Below are 22,162 nucleotides of genomic sequence, written 5' to 3'. Positions count from 1 at the left end.
CGGGTCCCTGAGCGTGTGGCAAAACATTGCATGTATAGGTCCACGTTCTGGTATAGTCCCCATATAACGGTACCTCCCGATATTCGGTATTTTGATGATTTATGCCACATTTTTTTTCTTATTTGTGTAAAAGTTGGTATTTGTGGGTCATAATGGGTCCTAGTTCGTGTGGCGAAACATTGTAATTATAGGTGCACGTGTTGGTGTAGCCCCTATATAACGGTACCTCCCGATATTCGGCATTTTAATGTTTTTTGCCACATTTCTTCTAATGTTCTTTTACCCTAGGGTGGAGGGTATTAAAAGTTTGGCCCGGCCGAACTTAATGTTTTTTTACTTGTTTTTTTTTTTCGTTTTTATATCCTACACAAAAAGGTGGTCAGGGTATTATGTCTTTGTGCATTTGTTTGTAACAGGGAAAAGGAAACGAGATAGACCTATAGTTCCTTTTGATGATCTACATAGAATCACTTTCTGAGTTGATTTATGCATGTCAGTCCATCTGTCCATGTATTTTTGTGAACAAAATGCAGGTCGCATTTATTATCCGATTGAGATGAAATTTTGCACAAACCATTGGTTTGGTTCAAGAACGAACCCTATTGAAATTGGAGATAATTAGATATAGCTCCCATATATATCTTCGTCCGATTTGCTTTTTGTTGTGCACCAAACGTGTAATACCAGCCCGAATAGTATGGAATTTTGCACATACAACCAAATTAGGCCTGAAAATAAGTATGCCAAATTTGATCGAAATCGGTTCAGATGTAGCTATAGCTCCCATATATATTGTTCATCCAATTTGTTATTTTTGTCCTCCGCAGCCGTAATATGTCCTCTGTAACAACAATATTTGGGGAAATATATCAAATGCAGCTCAGAAATACCTTTGCTAAATTTTATCGAGATCGGTTCAGATTTGGATATAGCTCCCATATATAACTTCGTCCGATTTACCTTTTATTGTGCAACAAACGTCTAATATTTGTCCAAATTGGATGAAATTTGGCACTTACGACCGAATTGAGTCTAGAAGCTAGTATGCCAAATTTGGTGAAGATCGGTTAAGATATAGCTATAGCTCCCATATATACTGTTAATCCGATTTGTCATATTTGTTACCCACAGCCGTAATATGCACTCCGTATCAACGATATTCAGGGAAAAATATCAAATATAGCTCAGAAATGTATTTGCCAAATTTTATCGAGATCGGTTCCGATTTGGATATAGCTCCCATATATATTTTTATCCGATTTCAAAATAATTGTGCACCAAATGGGCAATACAAGTCCGAATTTAAAATATACAAATGCTTCGGCATATTTAGTCCTTTGAACTTTAAATTATAATTATAATCATAGCGTGTATGATTGAATTCTCCCATAAAACATTTATTTGTTATGCGCAGCTCTACTAAATTAGAAAAGTGGTGTAGGATATCATAAAGTCGGCCCCGCCGACTTTAAGACTTTCTTTACTGGTTATAATCTCGTTTTTTCATAGTTTTTACTAAATGATAAAAAACCTATAATAATTACCGCCTAATAGCAAGTCTCTCAATTTTGGTGAAAATCAGTTCAGATATAGCTATAGTTACTGTATATATGTTCATCTCGATTTTTACACTTCATAATAATTATATTTGTCACAATATTTTATATACAGTCCGACAAATTATTGCTAAATTGTGTTGAAACCGGTTGGGATTTAGTTAAAGCTCCCACATATATGTTTCATCCTATTGTATGAATGCCTTTCATAATATGCATTCTCCAGCTGTGATATTTGGTTCTAAAGGTCAAACTCACCAAAAAAGTACCTCTATAAAATTTAGTGGAAATCCATTCAGATTAAGATATAGTTCTATCAAATTTCAAATGTAAATCTTTTTTTTAACGCATTACGTGATCTATACATTTCGAACATAAATTTAAAATATGTATTTATTAGGGGTAACTCTTCTAAATGTATGGTGTGGCAGGGTATCAAATGGTCGGCGCTGTGCCATTTTTTTTATTTCCTCACTGTTTGGAAATGAAGATGTTAGAATGGTACTTATTCCTTAAATATTGTCTTTTCGGAGATTGAACATTGACCTACGAAGCATTCTGTCTTTTCAATACACAAAAATGCTGATGAGTTGATAATAAGTAATATCAGAAATTAGTTTTTTTGAGAGCATAAGGTTTTTTGATTAAGACTCTGTCCAAAAGATACTTAAGTTAATACAACAATTACATGAAAATTTTGAAATTGACAGAAAGAAGGCGACACAGATTTTTCCCCTTAACACAAAAGGTCCTTCTACAATCCATATCTAAAAGATTTGTAAAAATAATATAAAATATTTTCCATCCGCCGCCGTAATATCTTGAAGAATTTTTATTGAATGCCTAAATCCCTGGAGTTTATACCATTATACTGCATTTGATTTAAACAAACCATTTAATCATAAACATTCCGCAATAGGGTAAAATAAGTGTAAGTTGTGTTGAGCAATGATTGCAATAGTTCCAAATTCATCGGATAAACACGGCCAACTAGTATCTGAAATGATAAAAACAAAAATACATTAAAATTTAGAAAGGAAATGAAGTAAACAAGGTCAGCTTATGTCTAAAATTGTTTTGTACCATGTTTCAGTCCCGTAAGAAACCAAAAATTCTAAACTACATCCTATTGGGTAAGAAATGATGCTAGAACTTCCAAATAACGAAATTTTAATGTATTAGGTCTGACATGTTTGAAAAGAATGCAGAGCGGGCACGATGTTAACATTCAAGAACTCGTAGGAAGTTTTCTTGACCCTCGGGAGGTTAGTGACCATTTTCAATCGATACTCAATTTCCAAAAATTCAATCGAAGCTATTACTATTATTTAATACGAGTACTCTCCACAATATTTGGAGTTTTTCATTCCGTTTGTAACACCTCGAAATATAAATTTTAGACTCCTCAAAGTATATATGTTCTTGATTGTCATAAAATTCCATGCCCATGTCAGCCCGTCTGATTGGCTGTGGAAATAAAACTAGCTTCCGAACAAAATGGTTTTACGTCTTCAGAACTTTTTGTATTGAAAATGAGCCAAGAAGGTCTAATTTTTGGTATAGCCCCCAATAACTATACCGCCAGATTTAAGGTGCTTTTGTTGTTTTAGCCACAATTTTAACTGTTAATTGATCTCGACCATCTTTATAACAAATCTTGTGTTGATGGAAATATTGAAATTACCAAATCTGAATGGAATCGAATGTTGGTTTCGCGTTTTATGAGCTTCATGGATATTCAAAATTTTGAAACTTTGTGGGGGAGGTATCAGAAGGAGTAGACGAAATATCCCACCTTTAAAGCAGAGAATGTGTTGGTGGAAATAATTAGATGTGTTATATATGAAGAGAACCGCATGGTTATTTTGGATTTTATAATCGTTTTGGTTATTGAAAACGTTGACCCTATGTGGGGAGTTATCAGAAGGAATGGCCCGATCTCTGCCATCTTTCTAACAGATGTTGTTTTGATAGATATATTGAGATATGGTAAGTTTGAATGGCATCGGATGTTAACTTCACGTTTTATGAGTTTCATGGATATTCAAGGTTTTGATTCTTTGTAGGGGAGGTACAAGAAGGATATATTCCATCTTCACACCAGACCTTGGATTAATAAAAATATTGTTATGTGTGTGATTTGAAGACAATCAAATTCTTGCATCGCGTTTTATAAGAGTTATAATTATTGAAATTTTGACCCTTTGTGTGAGAGGTACTTGTTGGAGTGAAACGACATCGTCCATTTTCGCAAATGACATAGTACTGATAAATTAGGATTTGCAAAGTTGGAGCTAAATCAAATTACCCTTTCTCGTTTTGTGCAGAATTTTTTTTTTTTTTTAAATTTTGACCTTTTGTGGAGAAGGTAACAAAAGAAGTGGAACGATATTACCCATCTACGAACCTGATGCAAATTTGATAATAATATTACGATGTACCAAGTTTGAACCGGATACTCCTTTCGAGAGTTATCGTGGGCACCAACCATCCATACAGACAGACAGACGAACGGACATTGCTAGATCGACTCCGAATGTCCTGAAATGGTCCAAAGAGACCCAGGGTCTAAAACCTTTATTTCAATGAGGCCCATTTTAACAGTATAAAACCAGTAAGGAAAGCTCAAAAGTCGGGCGGGGCCGACTATATGATACCCTACACTACTATGCATATTTAATAGAGCTATCGTAAAGAAAGGTTTATATCGGGCATTTCTGAGCTCTATGAGATATCTGGTACACGATATGACTATATTAGTGTGCATATTCCGAAAATTGGAGATTTAAACACCAAATTGGATGAAACAAATATATATGAAGCTAGAGCTATATCGGAACAGATTTTCACTAATTTTTAAATGTTAACTTCTAGAATGAATTCGCTTGGAAGTGCAACTTTTCACTCACTTGTGGCTGAAATTAGCCATTTTGTGCACAAGAAACCTAAAATCGGACAAAGATATATAGGGGAGCTATATCCAAATCTGAACCGATCTTAATAAAATTTGAATCATGTATTGCTGGGCTGAATCTAATATCTGGTACAAAATATCATTTTTGTGGGGTGTGAGGGACTTAAACACCAAATCGGATGAAAATATATATGGGGGCTATAGCTATATCTGCATCGATTTCCACCAAATTTAAAGTACTTATTTCTATACTGAATTCAGTCGGAAGTGCCAAAATTAACACCATTTGGACTGATATTAGCCATTTGTTGCACAAAAAATCTTAAATCTGATGAAGATTTTTGGTGGGAGCTATATCTAAATTTGGACCGATTTTCACCAATTTCAATAGGGTTCGTCTTTGAGCCAAACAAATGTTATTTAGAAAATTTCATCTCAATCGAATAATAAATGCGACCTGCATTTTGCTTACAAAAATACATGGCAGACGGACCGTCGGACGGACATGCATAAATCGACTCAAAATGTGATTCTATGCTGATCACCAAAAGGAACTATGGGTCTATCTCGTTTCCTTATCCATGTTACACACAGATGCACAAAGACATAACACCCTTACCACTATGTGGTGTAGGGTATAATGAATATTTCCAGAACTACTCCAACCTTTAGCAATATGTACTCATAGTACTTTTCGTACTTTTTAGAACGTTTTTCCATATAAACCTCTATGTTTTGACATCACCGAACAAAAAGTGACCTTATCTAATACTAAATTTTAGATTTCCAACTTTTACCTAATGCCAAATTTCAAGCACTATCCCTTACCAAATTTAATACCATTTAGTACTTTTCATATATTTGTAGTACATATTTCTAAAACCACCTCCTTATAACAGTCATACTTTCCAAACTTAATTCTTATGCTAAATGTCGAGATTTTAGCTCTATCCGTTAACATGACACTAAATGGTACCAAATACATTTAAAGTCAAGAACATTTATAATTTTAATGTCCATCCGTTTAACCAAAACATTTAACCATTATTTCAACCAACTCGGATACTTCCCTTGAAGACGGACACCCCTTGATCGACTCCAAATGTCCTAAAAAGGATTTGCTGTAAAACCGTTTTTCGATGAGGCACGTTTTGGCCATATCAAGTGATATGTACCTCGGAAGCCATGGCTAAGGGTGGAAAAGCTCCAAGAACTAAAAAAATTGCAGGGGCTTCAAAGGTAGATGTTTAATAAATTTCCAGCCCAATCCTGAATTTCTGAAGAATTTAAACTTTAACTTTAAAAAGCATCAAAATATGTTTTTTTTAATATTCTTAGACGCCTAAACCAGGATTTCTACAGTACATACAAACATAGATTTTTAAAGAATTTTCCTATGTATACAAAGGTGGAATTTAAAAGCTTTTTTCCTAAGACTCCAAATCTGTTTTTTTTAATTCGAAGGCCTCCACATGTGTATTCCAATATTTCAAAAACTTTCCAACACCTACAAATTTGGGTTTTTAAGAAAATTAAGACCCCTAAAAAGGCCTATTACTATTAGGACTTTACTTGGGTCTTCATTCTTCGAGTTTTTAAGGAATTTACCCAGGATAGTTAAAGAATGTTAAAGGATTCCAAACTTGAATTGAACTTGCCTAATCCTCTAAATATGGAAGTTTCTAATAATTTTTCTAGACATATAAATATGGATTGTTTTTAAGAGTTTTCCTATTTTTCAAGATTATATTTTTTTATATTTTGAAACTTCAATGAGCCTGGTGCTGCTGAAAAAAGATTTTCTGAATATTTTGTTTGATATTGGCAGTTTTGTACTGCGACCATGATAAGGACGTGGGTGGGGCAGAACAAGACTGTGGATCGGGGTTGATCTCGATGCCGATTAATTTGTACAATATGGTCAAGTAAACTTCTAGACAAATATACTAAGGTCAGTTACACTATGGTTAAGTTGAAATTCAAAACTTTTAAAATTCATACCGCACATGGTTTCTGGGCTCTCAGTATCAATAATCGTAAAGTTCTCTGTGTATCAACATCCACATCAAACCATTCGCTCTCATAGGCAGCTGTTCCAACATTTAAGCTTTCATCAAACACCTTGTTGGCGTAATAATAAAGAATGGTGCTTTGGGCAAAAATCATGAGGATGTAAACACAAATCAAACACATTTGACTGACTGTCTCAACCTAAAATGAGAAAAAACAATAACAAAATTAAATAATTTTTAATATTTGAATATTAAGGATTCCTTGACTTACCGTGACCAGTGTAAACATCATGGCACAAAGCATCGCCCCAAAAGCTAGAAACTCCAACAGATTTGTATAGGTAATCAAATCATTGATGGTATTGACATATCTGAAAAATACACACACTCTCTCGTAAGATTCCATTATTCTCTTCCAATACGTCACTCATCTCACCTTATCAACTCCGTTTGATATTTAATACACCAAATAATTGTGGCCCTGGCCTCTTCGGATGTAACCTGACACAGGTGACGCAATTTTCTCTGCATTCGCCTACACATTAGAATGGCGAACAGCATTATGGCCACAATCATATTGGTAAATGGTATAAACATACAACAACCAATTGGCGCCATTACGGTTTGTACTATGAAACATATCTCATAGTAGGGGGAAATATTCTTGTCTACGCCAGGTACGTAGATGCCAAAGGGTAGAACTATAAATCACAATTTTAGGGATTTATTTATTTATTTTTTTTTAATTTTAATTATTGCTTACCTTTAGTGGTGGCAAATATTGGATAGATTAAAAAACTTATGACCGAACAAGTGCCCATAACCAAATTGACTCTGGAAATGTTATTGGCGGCCAATGTAATAGCTTGTAATTCTTGTCGGACCCATTGATCTTCGGATTGCTGAAATATATAATCAACAAGTAAAATAGTATTGGTTATGCCTACAGATGTATACCCCCAGCCTTATTCAAACGTTGACCAGAATACGTTCGTAGCTATATATCATCCTCACAACAGATCTGGTGTTAGCAAAAATGTTTGTATGTTTGAAATTTGATGAGAGTTGAATGCTTATTTGGATTACTTTGAGCGTTTGATTTCTCAAAATCGTGAAACCAATGTGGGGAGGTACCAGAAGAAATGGTCCGATCTCTCTCATCTTTATAACAGGTTTTGTGTTGATGGAAATATTGAGATATGCCAAGTTTGAATGGAATCAGATGTTAATTTTGCGATTTATGAGTTCCATGGATATTCAAAATTTCGACCCTTTGTGGGTGAAGTACCGGAAGGAGTGGACCGATATATCCCATCTTCACAACCGATATTTTGTTAGCAGAAATAATGGAATGTGTCAAATATAAAGAGAACCTGGTGCTTATTTCGGATTCTATAAACGTTTTGGTTATTCAAAACTTTGACCCTTTGTAGGGGAGGTACCAGAAGTAATGGCCCGATCTCTACCGTTTTTATAACAGATACTGTGTTGATGGAAAATTTCGAATTAATCGGATGTTAATTTCGCGTTTTATGAGCATAGCGGATTATCAAAATTTCGACCTTTTCTGGGGGAGGTATCAGAAGGAGTGGACCGATATATTCCATCTTAACACCAGATCTTGGGTTTATAAGAATATTGGGATATGCGAAATTTTAAGACAATCGGATTTTTACATCACATTTTATAAGACTTATAATTATTCAAAATGTTGACCCTTTGTGGCGGTGGTACTTGATGGAGTGAGCCGATATTCTCCATTTTCGCACCTGACCTAAAACTAACGCAAATTTTAGGATTTGCAAAGTTGAAGCAAAATCGAATTATCGTTTCTCTTTCTGTGCAAAAAAATATATTTTTTGAAAATATCGACCTTTTGTGGGAGAGGGACCAGAAGGAGTTGACCGATACATTCCATCTTCACACCAGATCTTGGGTTTATGAGAATATTGGGATGTGTGTAATTTGTAGATAATCGGACTCTTATATCACACTTTATAAGACTTATAATTATTCATGATTTTGATACATTGTGGGGGTGGTACTTGATTGAGTGGACCGATATTGTCCATTTTCGCACCTGACCTAGAACTAACGCAAATTTTAGGATTTGCAAGTTTGAAGCAAAATTGAATTATCGTTTCCCTTTGTGTGCAGAAAATATTTGTTTTTATACCCTACAACACTATGTGTTGGGGGTATTATAAGTTTGATTGGGCCAGAATTTATGTAACACCTCGAAATATTGGTTTCCCATATAGGAAAGTATATATGGATCTTCCTAGCTCGCCGAGCTGAGTCGATCTAGCTATGTATGTCCGTCCGTCCGTCTGTCCGTCTGTCCGTCTGTCCATGTTAATTTGTAATCACTCTACAGGTCGCAATTATGGCCCGATCTTCACGAAATTTAGAATGGAGGTGGGTCTGGGGTCAGAATAGAACCCTATTTCTTTTGGAGATGATCGCCAAATGTTTAGGGGTTGAAATGGACCAAATACTGAAAAAATGTCGGATTTTGCAGTAGCTATACAGGTCGCAATTATAGACCAATCGACGCGGAATTTCGCATGTAGCTAGAGTTTTGGGCGGGGAAGAAGCCTACCAATTTGGGTGGTCATCAGATAATATTTAGCGGGTAAAATAGACCATATTTTTTGTGTTGAAAAAATTCAAAATTTTTCATTAAACCGCGAATATTTTAAATCCCGGCGAAATCACAAAGCCATGACAAGGTTACTTCTGATCTTTACATTGATGTTAACATCCAACAAAACGGATATATAGCAAAATATGTGCGATATATACGTTTATCAAAGAAGATATGCTTGAAAAATCTCTTATATGTCGAGAACGGCTGAACTGATTTCCACAGTTCTCATTAATTCAGAATGGCCTCTTGGCAGGAATGTAAAAACGTCTAAAAAAAACGCATAAAATATCTCTCTAAAGATGAAAATATGGATTTTGTAAAATTTTCTCATATTTTTTCAATTTTGTCATATTTTTGGCATATTTTCATTTTGAATTAAACATTTGGTAATATTTCTACAGCTAACAAAACTAAGTAGTTAGGATATCAGGATATCATATACAGATCGCATTTATGGCCCGATCCTTATGAAATTTTGCATGGGGATAAGATGAGGGTCAGAATAGAAGCCAACTCTTTTTGGAGATAATCGCCATATATTTAGGGGTTGAAATGGACAAAAAAAAAACTGCAAAATTGTCAGCAAGTCGTAATTATCGCCCGATCCTCACGCGAATTTGAATGGAGGTTACCGGACATTGCAAAAGCCAAATAGTTTTGGATGGCCATCCAAAAATATTGAATGTGTGAAATAGTTTGCCAACTTTTGTAGACAAAATACGAAAATGTCCTTTCCAGTGACTTTTTGGAGAATTCACAAATACAGGAAAGACGCACTTCTGACTATTTCGTTAACGCTGATTTCGTTGAAGAATATAGTCAAATGTCTGTATCTCATATAGATGCGTTTCAGTCAAAAACCAATAATAAATGTTAATCTTTTGCCTCTTCTGAGATATTATAGGTCTTTGGGAAATATTGGTTTCAGATATAGGAAGACCATTTACGTACAACATCTACCAATAAATTGGAAATGAGCAAATTAGTTAAAGTTGCTATTATTCGAAAATTAGAGAACGGAACCTGATGGTTTTCTTTTATTATTTGTCACAATATCTTGTGGAATTCTTTCGAGTATCTCGCCTATATAAACTGTATCGTTTATTATAGTGTTGTAGGGTATTCAACGGTCGGCCCCGCTCGACTGTAGCCTTTGCTTACTATTTGTCACAATATCTTGTGGAATTCTTTCGAGTATCTCGCCTATATAAACTGTATCGTTTATTATAGTGTTGTAGGGTATTCAACGGTCGGCCCCGCTCGACTGTAGCCTTTGCTTACTTGTTTAATTTCGACCTTATGTGGGGGAGGTACCAGAAGGAGTGGACCGATACATTTCATCTTAACACCAGATTTTGTGTTAATAAAAATATTTTGATGTGTGTAATTTGAAGATAATCGGACTCTTACATCACATTTTATAGGACTTATAATTATTCATGATTTTGATAAATTGTGGGGAAGGTACTTGATGGAGTGGACCGACATTGTCCGTTTTCGCACCTGATCTAGCACTCCTGAAAATATTATGATTCGCAAAGTTGGAGCAAAATCGGATTATCTTTTCTCTTTCTGTGTAATAAATTATTTTCTCAGAACTCGATCTAACTTTGACAACAATATTACGATCTACCTACTTGGATCAAATCGGATACCCCCTACGAGAGTTATCGTGCGCACCAGCCAGCCAGACAGACAGAGAGACGGACGGACATCGCTAGATCGACACCAAATGTCCTGAAGCGGATTTGGTCCAAAGAGACCTGGGGTCAAAAATCGTTATTTCGATGAGGTTTGAGGTTTTGATATATGTCTCGTGTGTCGCTTAAGTCCATTTCTTAGTAGTAAATGATCAAGTGTCCCCCACTTACCATCATATCGATATACAGCACACGTATCCTTTCCAAAAAATCCTCGTAACGCGATTGATGAATGCACACAGCAATACCACGCAGGGTGGTGTTGAAAAATAGAACTGCCAAATACGCATTTCTTATAATCGCGTCCATTGGTTCGGTACTAAAGAAAAGATCCACAAACTGTGAAGAGGTCAAGATGATGTATGGAATCAAACTCAAGTAACGTCTCCAATCGTGACGCAGCAAAAATGACCAAAATTTCATTATTCGCAGTGAATTATTGTACAGCGGCACATCTTCAATGGTCTCGATTAACATGGTGTAGTACGTTGCGTAAAATTTTAATGTTCGATATCCTTCAAAGTCTTTGCTGAACTGATTGTCCTTGCTTCAGTTTGTTTATGTTTATATTTTCATGAGTGGAGGTTTTTGTGCAGCTAGTTGCGGTTTTGTGGTTTTCAGTTATATTTAAATTTTATCAATTTCTAATTGGATGTAGACACTGTCGTAGTCAGACTTGATTTTAGAATAATCCTTTTTATACCCGCCACCATAGTATGGAGGGTATATTAAGTTTGTCATTCCGTATGTAACACATCAAAATATACATTTTAGACCCCACACAGTATATATTCTTGATAAGCATAAAATTCTATGTCGATTTAAATTGAAAATGGGCCATGTAGTTCCACGTTTTCATATAGCCCCCATATTACGGTACCTCCCGATGTTCGTTATTTTGATGATTTTAGCGACATTATCCACCGGAATTGTTTCAAATTTGGTATTTGAAGTTCGTAATGGATACTACAGCCTATGGCAGAAAATTGTCTGTGCTGGTCCATGTTTTGATATAGCCCCCATATAACGGTACCTCCCGATATTCGGTATTCTGATGATTTTAGGTACAATACTCACAGAAATTGTTTGAGATGTCGTATTTGAAGTTCGTAATGGATGCTACAGCCTGTGACAGGAAATTGTCTGTGCAAGTCCAGGTGTTTTGATGAGTTTAGCTACATTATTCAGCGTTTACTTCAAGTTTCTAATTTGAATATGGTAACAATGCCTTTGAAGGTCCACGTCGTGTAGACCCAAATATAATGGCTATATTCGGTATTTTTAAGATTTTAACAAAATTTTTAAACGGATTTTATTTTTTTTTTTAAATTTCCAAATTCGTTCAAATGGTAGAGGGTATACAAAGTTCGGCCGGCCGAACCTTGAATCAAGAATATATATATATATATATATATATATATATATATATATATATATATATATATATATATATATATATATATATATATATATATATATATATATATATATATATATATACTTTGTTATAGCTAAAATGATTATTTCGATGAGCTAAAAACGGAATGACGAACTTAATATACCCTCTATACTACGTATGGTGGAGGGTATAAAAAATATTAATTTCTGCCGGACCGAACTTTTAATACCCTCCACCATTTGGTACAAAAAAAAATAAATAAATAAATAAATAAAATCCGTTTAAAATTCTGTTAAAATCTTAAAAATACCGAATGCCTATACGACTACGTGGACCTGCATAGGCAACTATTGTCATAAGTTATTGCAATATTTAAATGGGAAACTTGAAGAAAAGTCTGTTTATAATGTAGCTAAAACCATCAAAATACCGAATATAGGGGGTACCGTTATATGTGGGCTATACGAAGGCGTGGACCTGCACAGACAATTTTCTGGAATGGGCTGAAGTATCCATTACGAAATTCACATGTGAAATTTGAAACAATCCCGGTAAATAATGTCGCTAAAATCATCAAAATACCGAATATCGGGGGGTACCTTATATGGGGGCTATACGAAGACATGGACCTACATGGCCCATTTTCTGTTTTATGCTGCAGTATCCATTACGAACTCAAATACAAAATTTGAAATAATTCAGGTAAATAATGTCGCTAAAATCAGCCAAATACCGAATATCGGGGATACCGTTATATGAGGGCTACACGAAGACGTTGACCCACATGGCTCATTTTCTGTCTTAGACTGTAGAATCTATTACGAACTTCAAATACCAAATTTGAAACAATTCCAGAAAATAATGTCGCTAAAATCATCAAAATACCGAATATCGGAGGGTGCCGTTATATGGGGGCTATACGAAGATGTGGACCTACATGACCGATTTTCTGTTTTACGCTGTAGTATCCATTACGAACTTCAAATACGAAATTTGAAACAATTCCGGTAAATAATGTCGCTAAAATCTTTAAAATACCGAATAACCGGGGGTACAGTTATATGGGGGGTATACGAAGACGTGGACCTGCATGGCACATTTTTGTCTTAGGCTGTGATATCCACTGCGAACTTCAAATACCAAATTTGAAACAATTCCGAAAAATAATGTCGCTAAAATCATCAAAATATCGAATATCAGGGGTACCGTTATATGGGGGCTATACGAAATCGTGAACCTGCACAAACAGTCCCATGTCATGTGCTGTAGTATCCATTACGAACTTCAAATACCAAATTTGAAACAATTCTGGTTAATAATGTCGTTAAATTCATCAAAATACCGAATATCGGGGGGTACAGTTATATGGGGGCTATTCGAATACGTGGACCTACATGGCTCGTTTTCTGTCTGAGGCTGTGGTATCCATTGCGAACTTCAAATACCAAATTTGAAACAATTCCGGTAAATAATGTCGCTAAAATCATCGAAATACCGCATGTCGGGAGATACCGTTATGTGGGGGCTATACCAAAACGTGGACCGATATATCTTATTTTCAAAACCAACTATGCTAGACATAATACAAATTGTTCTGCCAAATTTTTAAGCTCTACGTCAAATAATGTGGGCTGCATCGTGATTTCAACAGACAGGCGGATATCGTTAAATCAACTTAGAATTTTATGCTGATTATGAATATATATATTTTATGGGGTCTACGACGAATATTTCGAGATGTTACAAACGGAATGTCAAAGTTAATATACCCTCCTTTTCAAGGTGGAGGGTATAAAAATGACAAAGAAATGATATGGAAACCCAGACACTACTGTGATATCTCCTCTCTTTGAAAACTATTGCTGAAATGTTCTTCTGCGAAACTTATACTTCTCTTAATCTCATGCGTTTTTTATAAATTTATGATTCGTATTCCTTATGTCTATTAACATTTATGAATATTAATTGTATCTTCATTCACCTTCCGGAATTGATTCACATTCAAAGTGATACAGTCTTGTAATAATTTACCAAATACACTATCTAAAATCTTAATAAGATTTTTCCTTACTCACAGTGGCCAAGAAATATGTTACCATAAAGATTCCTAAATCTTATTTCGAAATGGTACCGCCACCCTCCATAGTTGACTTTGTGTTTGTACCTTTCTGCGTTGCCCTCTAATAAATTACAAATATTGTTTTCTTACCTTCTTAAGGTATTTTATTATCTGCAATATTTATTAGTACATACATACGAATATGTGTACGTTTATGAAGAAACAGAAATAGCAGGAACATATACTTTTGTCTGGAGTTCATAGCAGAGACAAGGATAGCAGTAGTCCATCTTTATAAAATTGTCATCATTTATAAACGTCACACTCGCCTTGTTTACCATAAATATTTAAATAGTTTGGCCTTATTGTAATCCAATGAAACATTGCCTTTACATGTAAAAGGTACGATTTAAGACTGCTGAATATTTTTTATGTGGATAATAAAAATGTTTATATTAAACTAAGCGAAAATGTGATATAGTAAACCAATATCAGGAAACAGAACTTTAAGGAGATTTTTTTTTCTCTGAAACTCTTGATTTTTTTTTTTTGTCTACAGAATCTTAAATCCTGGAATAGAATCCTAAAATTTTGCAAATTTGTATTTTGCCAGTAGGAAGGTAATAGGCAATGTCGATTCAAGTCTTCGTATAGTCCCTATATAACGATTCCTCCCTGTATTCGGTATTTTGATGAAATTAGCGACATTATTCAACGGAATTGTTTAAAATGTAGTATTTGAAGTTCAAAATGGATACTTCAGTCTAAGACAGAAGTGTTTTTTTTTTGCAGATCCACGTTTTGGTATAGCCCCCATGGTACCTATCGATTCGGTATTTTGATGATTTTAGATACATTATTCACCGATTTTTTCAAGTTTCGCATTTGAATATTGTAATGGCTTATCAAAAAAGTTGCCTATGCAGGTCCACGCCGTCATTTAGACCCTAATATAACGGCTACATTCGGTATTTTCAAGATTTAAACAGAATTTTGAACAAATATTATTTTTTTGAAAATTGCCAAATTCGTTCCAAATGGTGGAGGGTATTCAAAGTTCGGGCGGACCGAACTTACAGCTTTTTATTTGTTTTAATAAAGATAGTAAATAATCATATATAAACTTGTACGGAAAAGCCAAAAGTCGGGCGGGCCGACTATATTATACCCTACACAACTACACATACTTATTAGCGCTTCCGTAAAAAAAAGAATTTATTGTAAGTAGATCATACTACCTATCAACGTTTGCCTTTAGAGCAGTTATAGTTTAGTTTCAGATGGAACTTATATATGGGAGGCTTATCCAATCTGAATCGATTTTCACTAAATTTGACGGAGACATATTAATCGTTTATACCAAAAATCACTGCTATAGAGTGCATGATATCGAGAAGGTTATATTAAAACAAGTAAATAGGCTGTAATTTCGGCCGGGCCGAACTTTGTATACCCTCCACTATTTGGAACGAATTTCACAATTCTCAAAAACAATAAAATCCTTAAAAATTGTGTTAAAAACTTTAAAAGGTAGCTGTTATATTGGGGTCTATACGACGACATGGACCTGCATAGGTAACTTTTGTCGTAAGCCATTACAATTTTCTCCCTCAGTCTGCAGTATCCATTACGAACTTCAAATACCAAATCCTAAAATCATGAAAATACCGAATTTAGGGAAGTACCGTTATATGGGGGCTATACGAGGACGTATACCTACATGGCCAATTTACGATCTTAACCTGCCTACAAAATAAACATGTGTGCAAAATTTTAGTCTTCTATTTCAATTCGTTCGAAAGATAGCGAATTGCAACCGAAGAATATATATATACCTTGTTGGCTTTGACATGGGTATTTCGAGGAGTTAGAAACGGAATGACATAGTTAATATACCTTCCATACTATGGTAGAGGGTATAACAAACCAGTAAGGAAAGGTCAAAAGTAGGGCGGGACCGACTACATGATACCCTACACTATTATGCGTATATTAAGTAAATCATACCAACTATGAACCTTATTGGAATGTGTCTCATGGCTTTAGAGTACTCACAGTTTGGAAAATATATTTAACTCTGAATCGATTTTCAACAAATTTGTCGAAGGCTTTTGTGCCCCTAGTACCAAATAACATTGCTGTATTGTGCATGATATGACTTCGATCAAAATTATATAAAAAAATATATTTCGGAGCTATATAACCGTAAAATCGGATGAAGATGTCTCCGACGATTGCAGAGGCTACCAGCACGTATGAGTGATTGCATAAATGTCATACATTTCATATAACTCATACGCAGAGTTCTCATAAAAGCGGCGGGATTCCAGGGAACTAGATTGGCACATTTAATTGTTTCGGATTGGTATTCGGAGATTTTGGTGGCCATTGTGCGCTGGAAATGAAGCGAGGAAACTCATTTTGTAACCATTCTTGGATGGCGCTTGCTAAGTGCGATTGTGCTGAGTCCTATTGGAATGTCCAATGTCTGCAGCCAAAATGTTTGCGTGCCCAAGGCTTTAATACACACTCCAGAATATTTTCCCAATAATATTCGTCATTTGTACTGATGCCACGGTCGATAATTACGAGCGGAAAGCGACCATCGGCTGTTATTGAGGCCCACACCATCACCATAGTCGGCGCTTGAGTTCTGGTGGCAAGTAAACACGATCATTTTGTTTGTTTGTTTACAAACTGCCGGACAACGAATGTTTTCTCATTCGGCAGTTCACCACTTTAGCTCTTTTGAGTCTATTTTCTTTCTGTTGCGGTGTAGGTTCTTGACCTTTTTGGAATGTCAATGGCTTTATCCCAAGCTCATTTTTCAATATTTTCCGAAAGGAATATTGCCATATGTTCAGCTCACGAGCCATTTTTCGACGCCAGCCACTGCGACGCGGGTTTCGATCATGTCGTTTCTTTACTTTTCGAACCATTTCTGCTTATGTTGCTGTTTTTTTCCTTCTACTTCCTTGACGTCGGTCTACGCTACCAGTATCACGGTAACGAGCGATGGTACAAGACACAAAAGATTTGTTCACATTTAAATGCTGGAGTGCTCTAACGATAGCCACTTGTGGTTTTCCAGCCAAATATAAAGAAATCACACGCTTGAATGCCATCACGAATAACTTTTTTTCTGGAAAATTTTTAACAAAATGCTTTGTACGCTTGTAAACAATATAATGAGCTGTCACAACTGTCGGACGAGTGGCTTAGAAATGACAGCAGTCTGTAGTTGTTCGCAGTTTTTTTTCATCTCACCCTGTATACATTCTTTATCAGCATAAAATTCTTTGTCTATTTAGCCACATCCGCCCGTCTGAAGTATGTTAATCAAATTTTACTCAGATGTATTTTATATCTGCAGGACTTTTGATGTTGGACCCTCATATTACTGGACCAAAATTTTTAATGCCTTTTGGCTGTTTTATCATTCATTTTTTCCAGTATAGGTCCTAGTTTAAGTATAGTCCCCATATAACTGTACCTCTAGATATTCAGTATTTTGATGATTTGGATCACACATTTCAACAGAATTATTTCAAAATTCAGTTTTGGGTGTTCCTAATGGAAACTACTTCGTATTGCATAGAATTTTCTGTACAGATTCACTCCTTCGTATATAACGGTACTCCCCAATATTCGGTATTTTGATTTTTTTTTTTTTTTTTAATTTACAACGGAATTATCTTAGATTTATATTTAGAGTTTGTATTAGGCCGCATTCTCTGTCATTTTTTATGGCCCCTATATAACGGTACCTCCTTATATTCGGTATTTTTATGATATTAGCTAGAGTTAACAGCGTTGTTTCAAATTCGGAATTTGTTGTTCGTAATGGGTACTACTTCCAATTTCATAAACTTATCCGTCAAACTAGCACTTTTTTCACTATCCAGAGTTTTCTAGCTTTATATGTCGCCTACAGTTCCGCAACTGCCGTCTTAATACCTCTGGCCTTCGGCTCAGTCTAAAATTCACAATTGGACGTGGTTACTTCTATTTATCCCTTAAAAATTAGTCAATCTCGAATATGTACAATGAAACTGATTGGGCAAATATACCCACAAATTTCATTGAACAATACGAGCATACAGTTAAAGCTATCCTACAAACACCTTAGTTTTTCTCTTCAAAAAATCAACACCAAATTAAAGAAATTTATATTCCTACAAAGTATCTTACTTTTTCCAGCTTCTTCATTTCCTTCTTTTGTTTGCATTAAACCCCCAAAATAGCCTACATAAACATACGTGTTTAGGAGTGACAAGGTAAAGAGGAAGTCAAATAAAAGTTAAGAAGGATAAGTCCAAACATAGATAAGGTCATCGCAGGTATGTTAAAGGTAACTTTGTGGGTCTTGTAAAATATATTAGTCGAAGAAAAATTGTACTTTGAATGGTTACGCAGACAGTGTTGTAAATATGTTTGTCGCCGCAGTTTGATTGTGATTGTTAACGCTTCAAGTGTCAGTAATAAGTTCCTGCACAAACATCAATAGAAGATTAGACAAACGGGAGTAAAATGCATTATATTGGATTCATAAAAAAAATTAAATAGCTGATTAAACGTCAGAATATACTAAACTAATATTAAAATAATTATTATATTACTAGAGAAATTTAAATATTTAATTTCAAAAAAATGCTTAATTTACAGAACTCGGTGAGTTCTTATGTATTATATTTGCAATATTTGTTATAATGATTTTTACGAAAATGTGATTCTCATTCACTTATAGAGCTTGCTTTTCATTAAAGTCGTTATATCGAAAAGCTATAAAGTCATTCCCTTTTCCGGAATGAAATCGTGATATTTGTAAAGATTAGCAAATATTGTTGTGAATTCTGTTTTGAAAAATATTACTCTCGGCAATAGAGAGTAATACCATAGACAAATAAAGGTATAGACTAAAAAGTTTTAAAATTTTCCCTTCCGGTAGATGTCACTATTGTTGGTCTTGGGCCAGTCAAGTCACTCAGGGCTAGTGAAGTCACTCGACTTCGAAAACAATTTATTCATTTTTCTGCTATTTAAGTTCTATATTTTTTTATTTCACGACATAGTTGTATAATGTCAATGTAAACAAAGTCACTGTTTCGTTTTTAATTGATAAATAATAAAGAATCATAGAAATATTCAATATTTTGTATTTTGAGAGAATTGAGTGAGTCTACTGAACCTCTCTCACAGCATGAACGACATCTATTGAAACACTTTTTTCAGAGATAATAGATGAGACAACTTTTTAGTCTATACCTAATTTGTCTATATTGAAACGTGCTGGATTTGGACTATTTTTGGACTATTTGATAATTTTTGGAAAATGTTGAAATATGCTTGAGGTGCCACATATTGTGGTCTAAGGTGTTCCAATTATGAAAATTATCATTTATTTCCAATTTGATTCGAATACTTACTACTTGTGGGCCGATAGATTCCATATTTACATTGGACTTTCGGTTGAAGAAAAATTTATGTAAGCCAAGTTTGAATAGAATCGATGACATGTTTCACAAGTTATCACAGATATAACTCATAAATATTGTGTCCCTTTGTAGGGGAAATACCAGAAGGGTAAGCGGATATTTACCATCTTCACACCAGATCTTGTGTTAATAAAAATATTATTATGTGTGAAATTTTAAGTGAATTTTGCTTTTAAGTGAATTTTAATTGTTCACAATTTTGATACGTTATGGGAGAGGTACTTCATGGAGTAGGCGGTCATATCCCATCTTCACACCAGGTCTTACGTTCATAATAGCTTTGGTATGTGTGAAATGTGAAGAGAATCCGTAGCTTAATTATCATTTTATGAGCGCTTTGGGTACATAAAATTTTAACTCCTGCGTGGGGGAGGTACCAGAAGGAGTAGTCTCATATATTCCTTCTTTACACCTGATCTTGTGTTAATAAAAATATTGGGGTGTGTGAAATGTGAAGAGAATCAATCACTTATTAATTTTTTATGAGAGTCATGATTACTAAATTTTGACCCGTTGTGTGGGAAATTTATATCGGAGTGGTTCGATACATTCCGTCTTCACACCCGATTTTGTGCTAGTTGAAATATTGTGTTATTCAAAATGTTGACCCTTCGTGGGGGAGGTACTAGAAGAAGTAGTCCTATATATACTCTCTTCATATCCGATTTGTGTTGGAAGAAATATTAAGATGTGCCAAGTTTGAGATGAATCGAATATTCGACTTTTATGTGCTTCATGGTTATTCAATATTTTGATCCTTTGTGGGCGAGGTCCGATATATATCATCTTTACACAACAACTTGTGTTAGTTGAAATATTGGGATGTGTGAAATTTGAAGAGAATCGGATGCTAATTTCGTATTTTATGAAAGTTATAATTATTCAACGTTTGACTCTTTGTGGGGAGATACACGATGGAGTGGGCCGATATTGTCTATTTTTGCATCTGACCTAGCACAGATACAAATATTGGGATTTACAAAGTTTGAACAAATTAGATGATTCTGTCTTGTTCTTATTATTTATATATTATTCTTAATAATTGACCATATTTGACCTTTTGTGTGGGAGGTACCGGGAGGAGTGGTACGATATTGCCCCTCTACGAACTCCATCTAAGTTTGACAATGAAATTAGGTTATACCAAATTTGGATAACTTCCTTCGGATGGACACCTCTAAATCAACTGCAAATGTCTTGAAACTGATTTGGTCCAAAGAGACATAGGATCTTAAAACTTTTATTACGGTGAGGCATGTCTTGGCCGTATCAAATGATATATACCTCTCTATGGCTGAGAGAATAATAAAGCGATGACTGCTTGATTAGCTGACTGATTAATCAACGCCTATTCGAAACGGCAATAGGTATAATCTTGATATTTTGCAAGTGGGTTGTAGGGGCGACATAAGGAACTAATAATTGAAACCACTTTATTAGGCACACGAATAAAGAAAAATTTACTAAAATTTGGTTTGAGAATCAAGTTTGGGAAGAAGGGTTGATGTATGGCGATGGTTTTGAAAATTTGTGCTAAATTTAGGAACTGTACCTAAAGGTACTACAGCATCAACCAACCACCACCACCATGCACACACGACACGGTCATAGGCAGCCAACAAGGCGACAACAGCACCAGCCAACAAACACAGCATTCATTGGGAGCGTGGTGAACAAAGTAGTTATCGGTGGTGTGCTGCTTACAGCGTAAGGCTAAAAATTCGCAATGACTTGGTAGAACCGGTCACATATAGTGTTCGGTTTGAGGTGCGGTAGAAGAGGGGCCAGGGGAAAGATTCGATATAAATAGCTTAGAACCACTCGGGGATTTAGCCAAAGGAGAATGTTTACTTACTAATCTATTTTATACTGTAGCCATTAAGTATATAATGTATAATCTGACAATTTAAAACAAATAAATGGCAAATTTAAAAGTAAAAAAAGTCGGGGATTAGCTAGATCTGGGGAAGTTATAGTGGGGGCAGACCTTAATGCTAGACACACTAACTGGGGGGATGCACAAACATGTGCAAGAGGGAGGACAGTTTTAGATTACTTAATCGTCTGTCCAGACCTAAACGTAATACCCACAGATGGACCAACCAGAGTAGATATTAGATCACAATCTTTTATCGACATCTGTTTGGCTTCGTCTGGTACCCATGTGGATGATAATGGGGGGCGAGGTATTGCAACTTTAGATTGCAATTCTGACCACGGGGCATTAAAGATGACGGTTTATGGGGACGAACCTGTACGTAGACCAAGACGGAATTTCTTCGACTATAGAAGAATGGACAAAAGACTATTCAACAGGATTTTGGCAGAAAGGCTTCGGAATCGGAACGTTACTCATTCGGAAATTCGCTCCTGTAGC

General features: G+C 35.2%; 1 protein-coding gene across 1 annotated transcript; it reads right to left on the bottom strand.

Annotated features, from left to right (window-relative positions):
- Positions 1-2,401: 2,401 nt before the first annotated feature.
- LOC101890722 (odorant receptor 30a-like) lies at positions 2,402-11,324 on the bottom strand. Its single transcript, XM_059118354.1, has 6 exons — positions 11,004-11,324; positions 7,246-7,384; positions 6,919-7,183; positions 6,754-6,853; positions 6,472-6,681; positions 2,402-2,553 (listed from the first exon to the last, which is right to left on the bottom strand). Exons 1-6 carry the CDS (start codon positions 11,307-11,309, stop codon positions 2,452-2,454), a joined length of 1,122 nt encoding a protein of 373 aa, XP_058974337.1. The 5' UTR covers positions 11,310-11,324; the 3' UTR covers positions 2,402-2,451.
- Between the last annotated feature and the right edge of the window lie 10,838 nt (positions 11,325-22,162).

The sequence above is a fragment of the Musca domestica genome, unplaced genomic scaffold (genome assembly GCF_030504385.1).
Source record: "Musca domestica strain aabys unplaced genomic scaffold, Musca_domestica.polishedcontigs.V.1.1 123, whole genome shotgun sequence".
NCBI classification, from domain to species: domain Eukaryota; kingdom Metazoa; phylum Arthropoda; class Insecta; order Diptera; family Muscidae; genus Musca; species Musca domestica.
The sequence above is the reverse complement of the archived record's forward strand: the minus strand, read 5'-3'. Positions and strand labels throughout refer to the sequence as shown.

Bases quoted from the DNA above. Each gene is read 5' to 3' on its own strand.
- LOC101890722 (XM_059118354.1), bottom strand. From the start codon at position 11,309: ATGTTAATCGAGACCATTGAAGATGTGCCGCTGTACAATAATTCACTG. The intron at 7,385-11,003 runs GTAAGTGGGGGA...TATATATTTCAG, and splicing joins TGCTGTATATCGATATGATG to CAATCCGAAGATCAATGGGT. The intron at 6,682-6,753 runs GTAAGTCAAGGA...TTCTCATTTTAG, and splicing joins TGATGTTTACACTGGTCACG to GTTGAGACAGTCAGTCAAAT.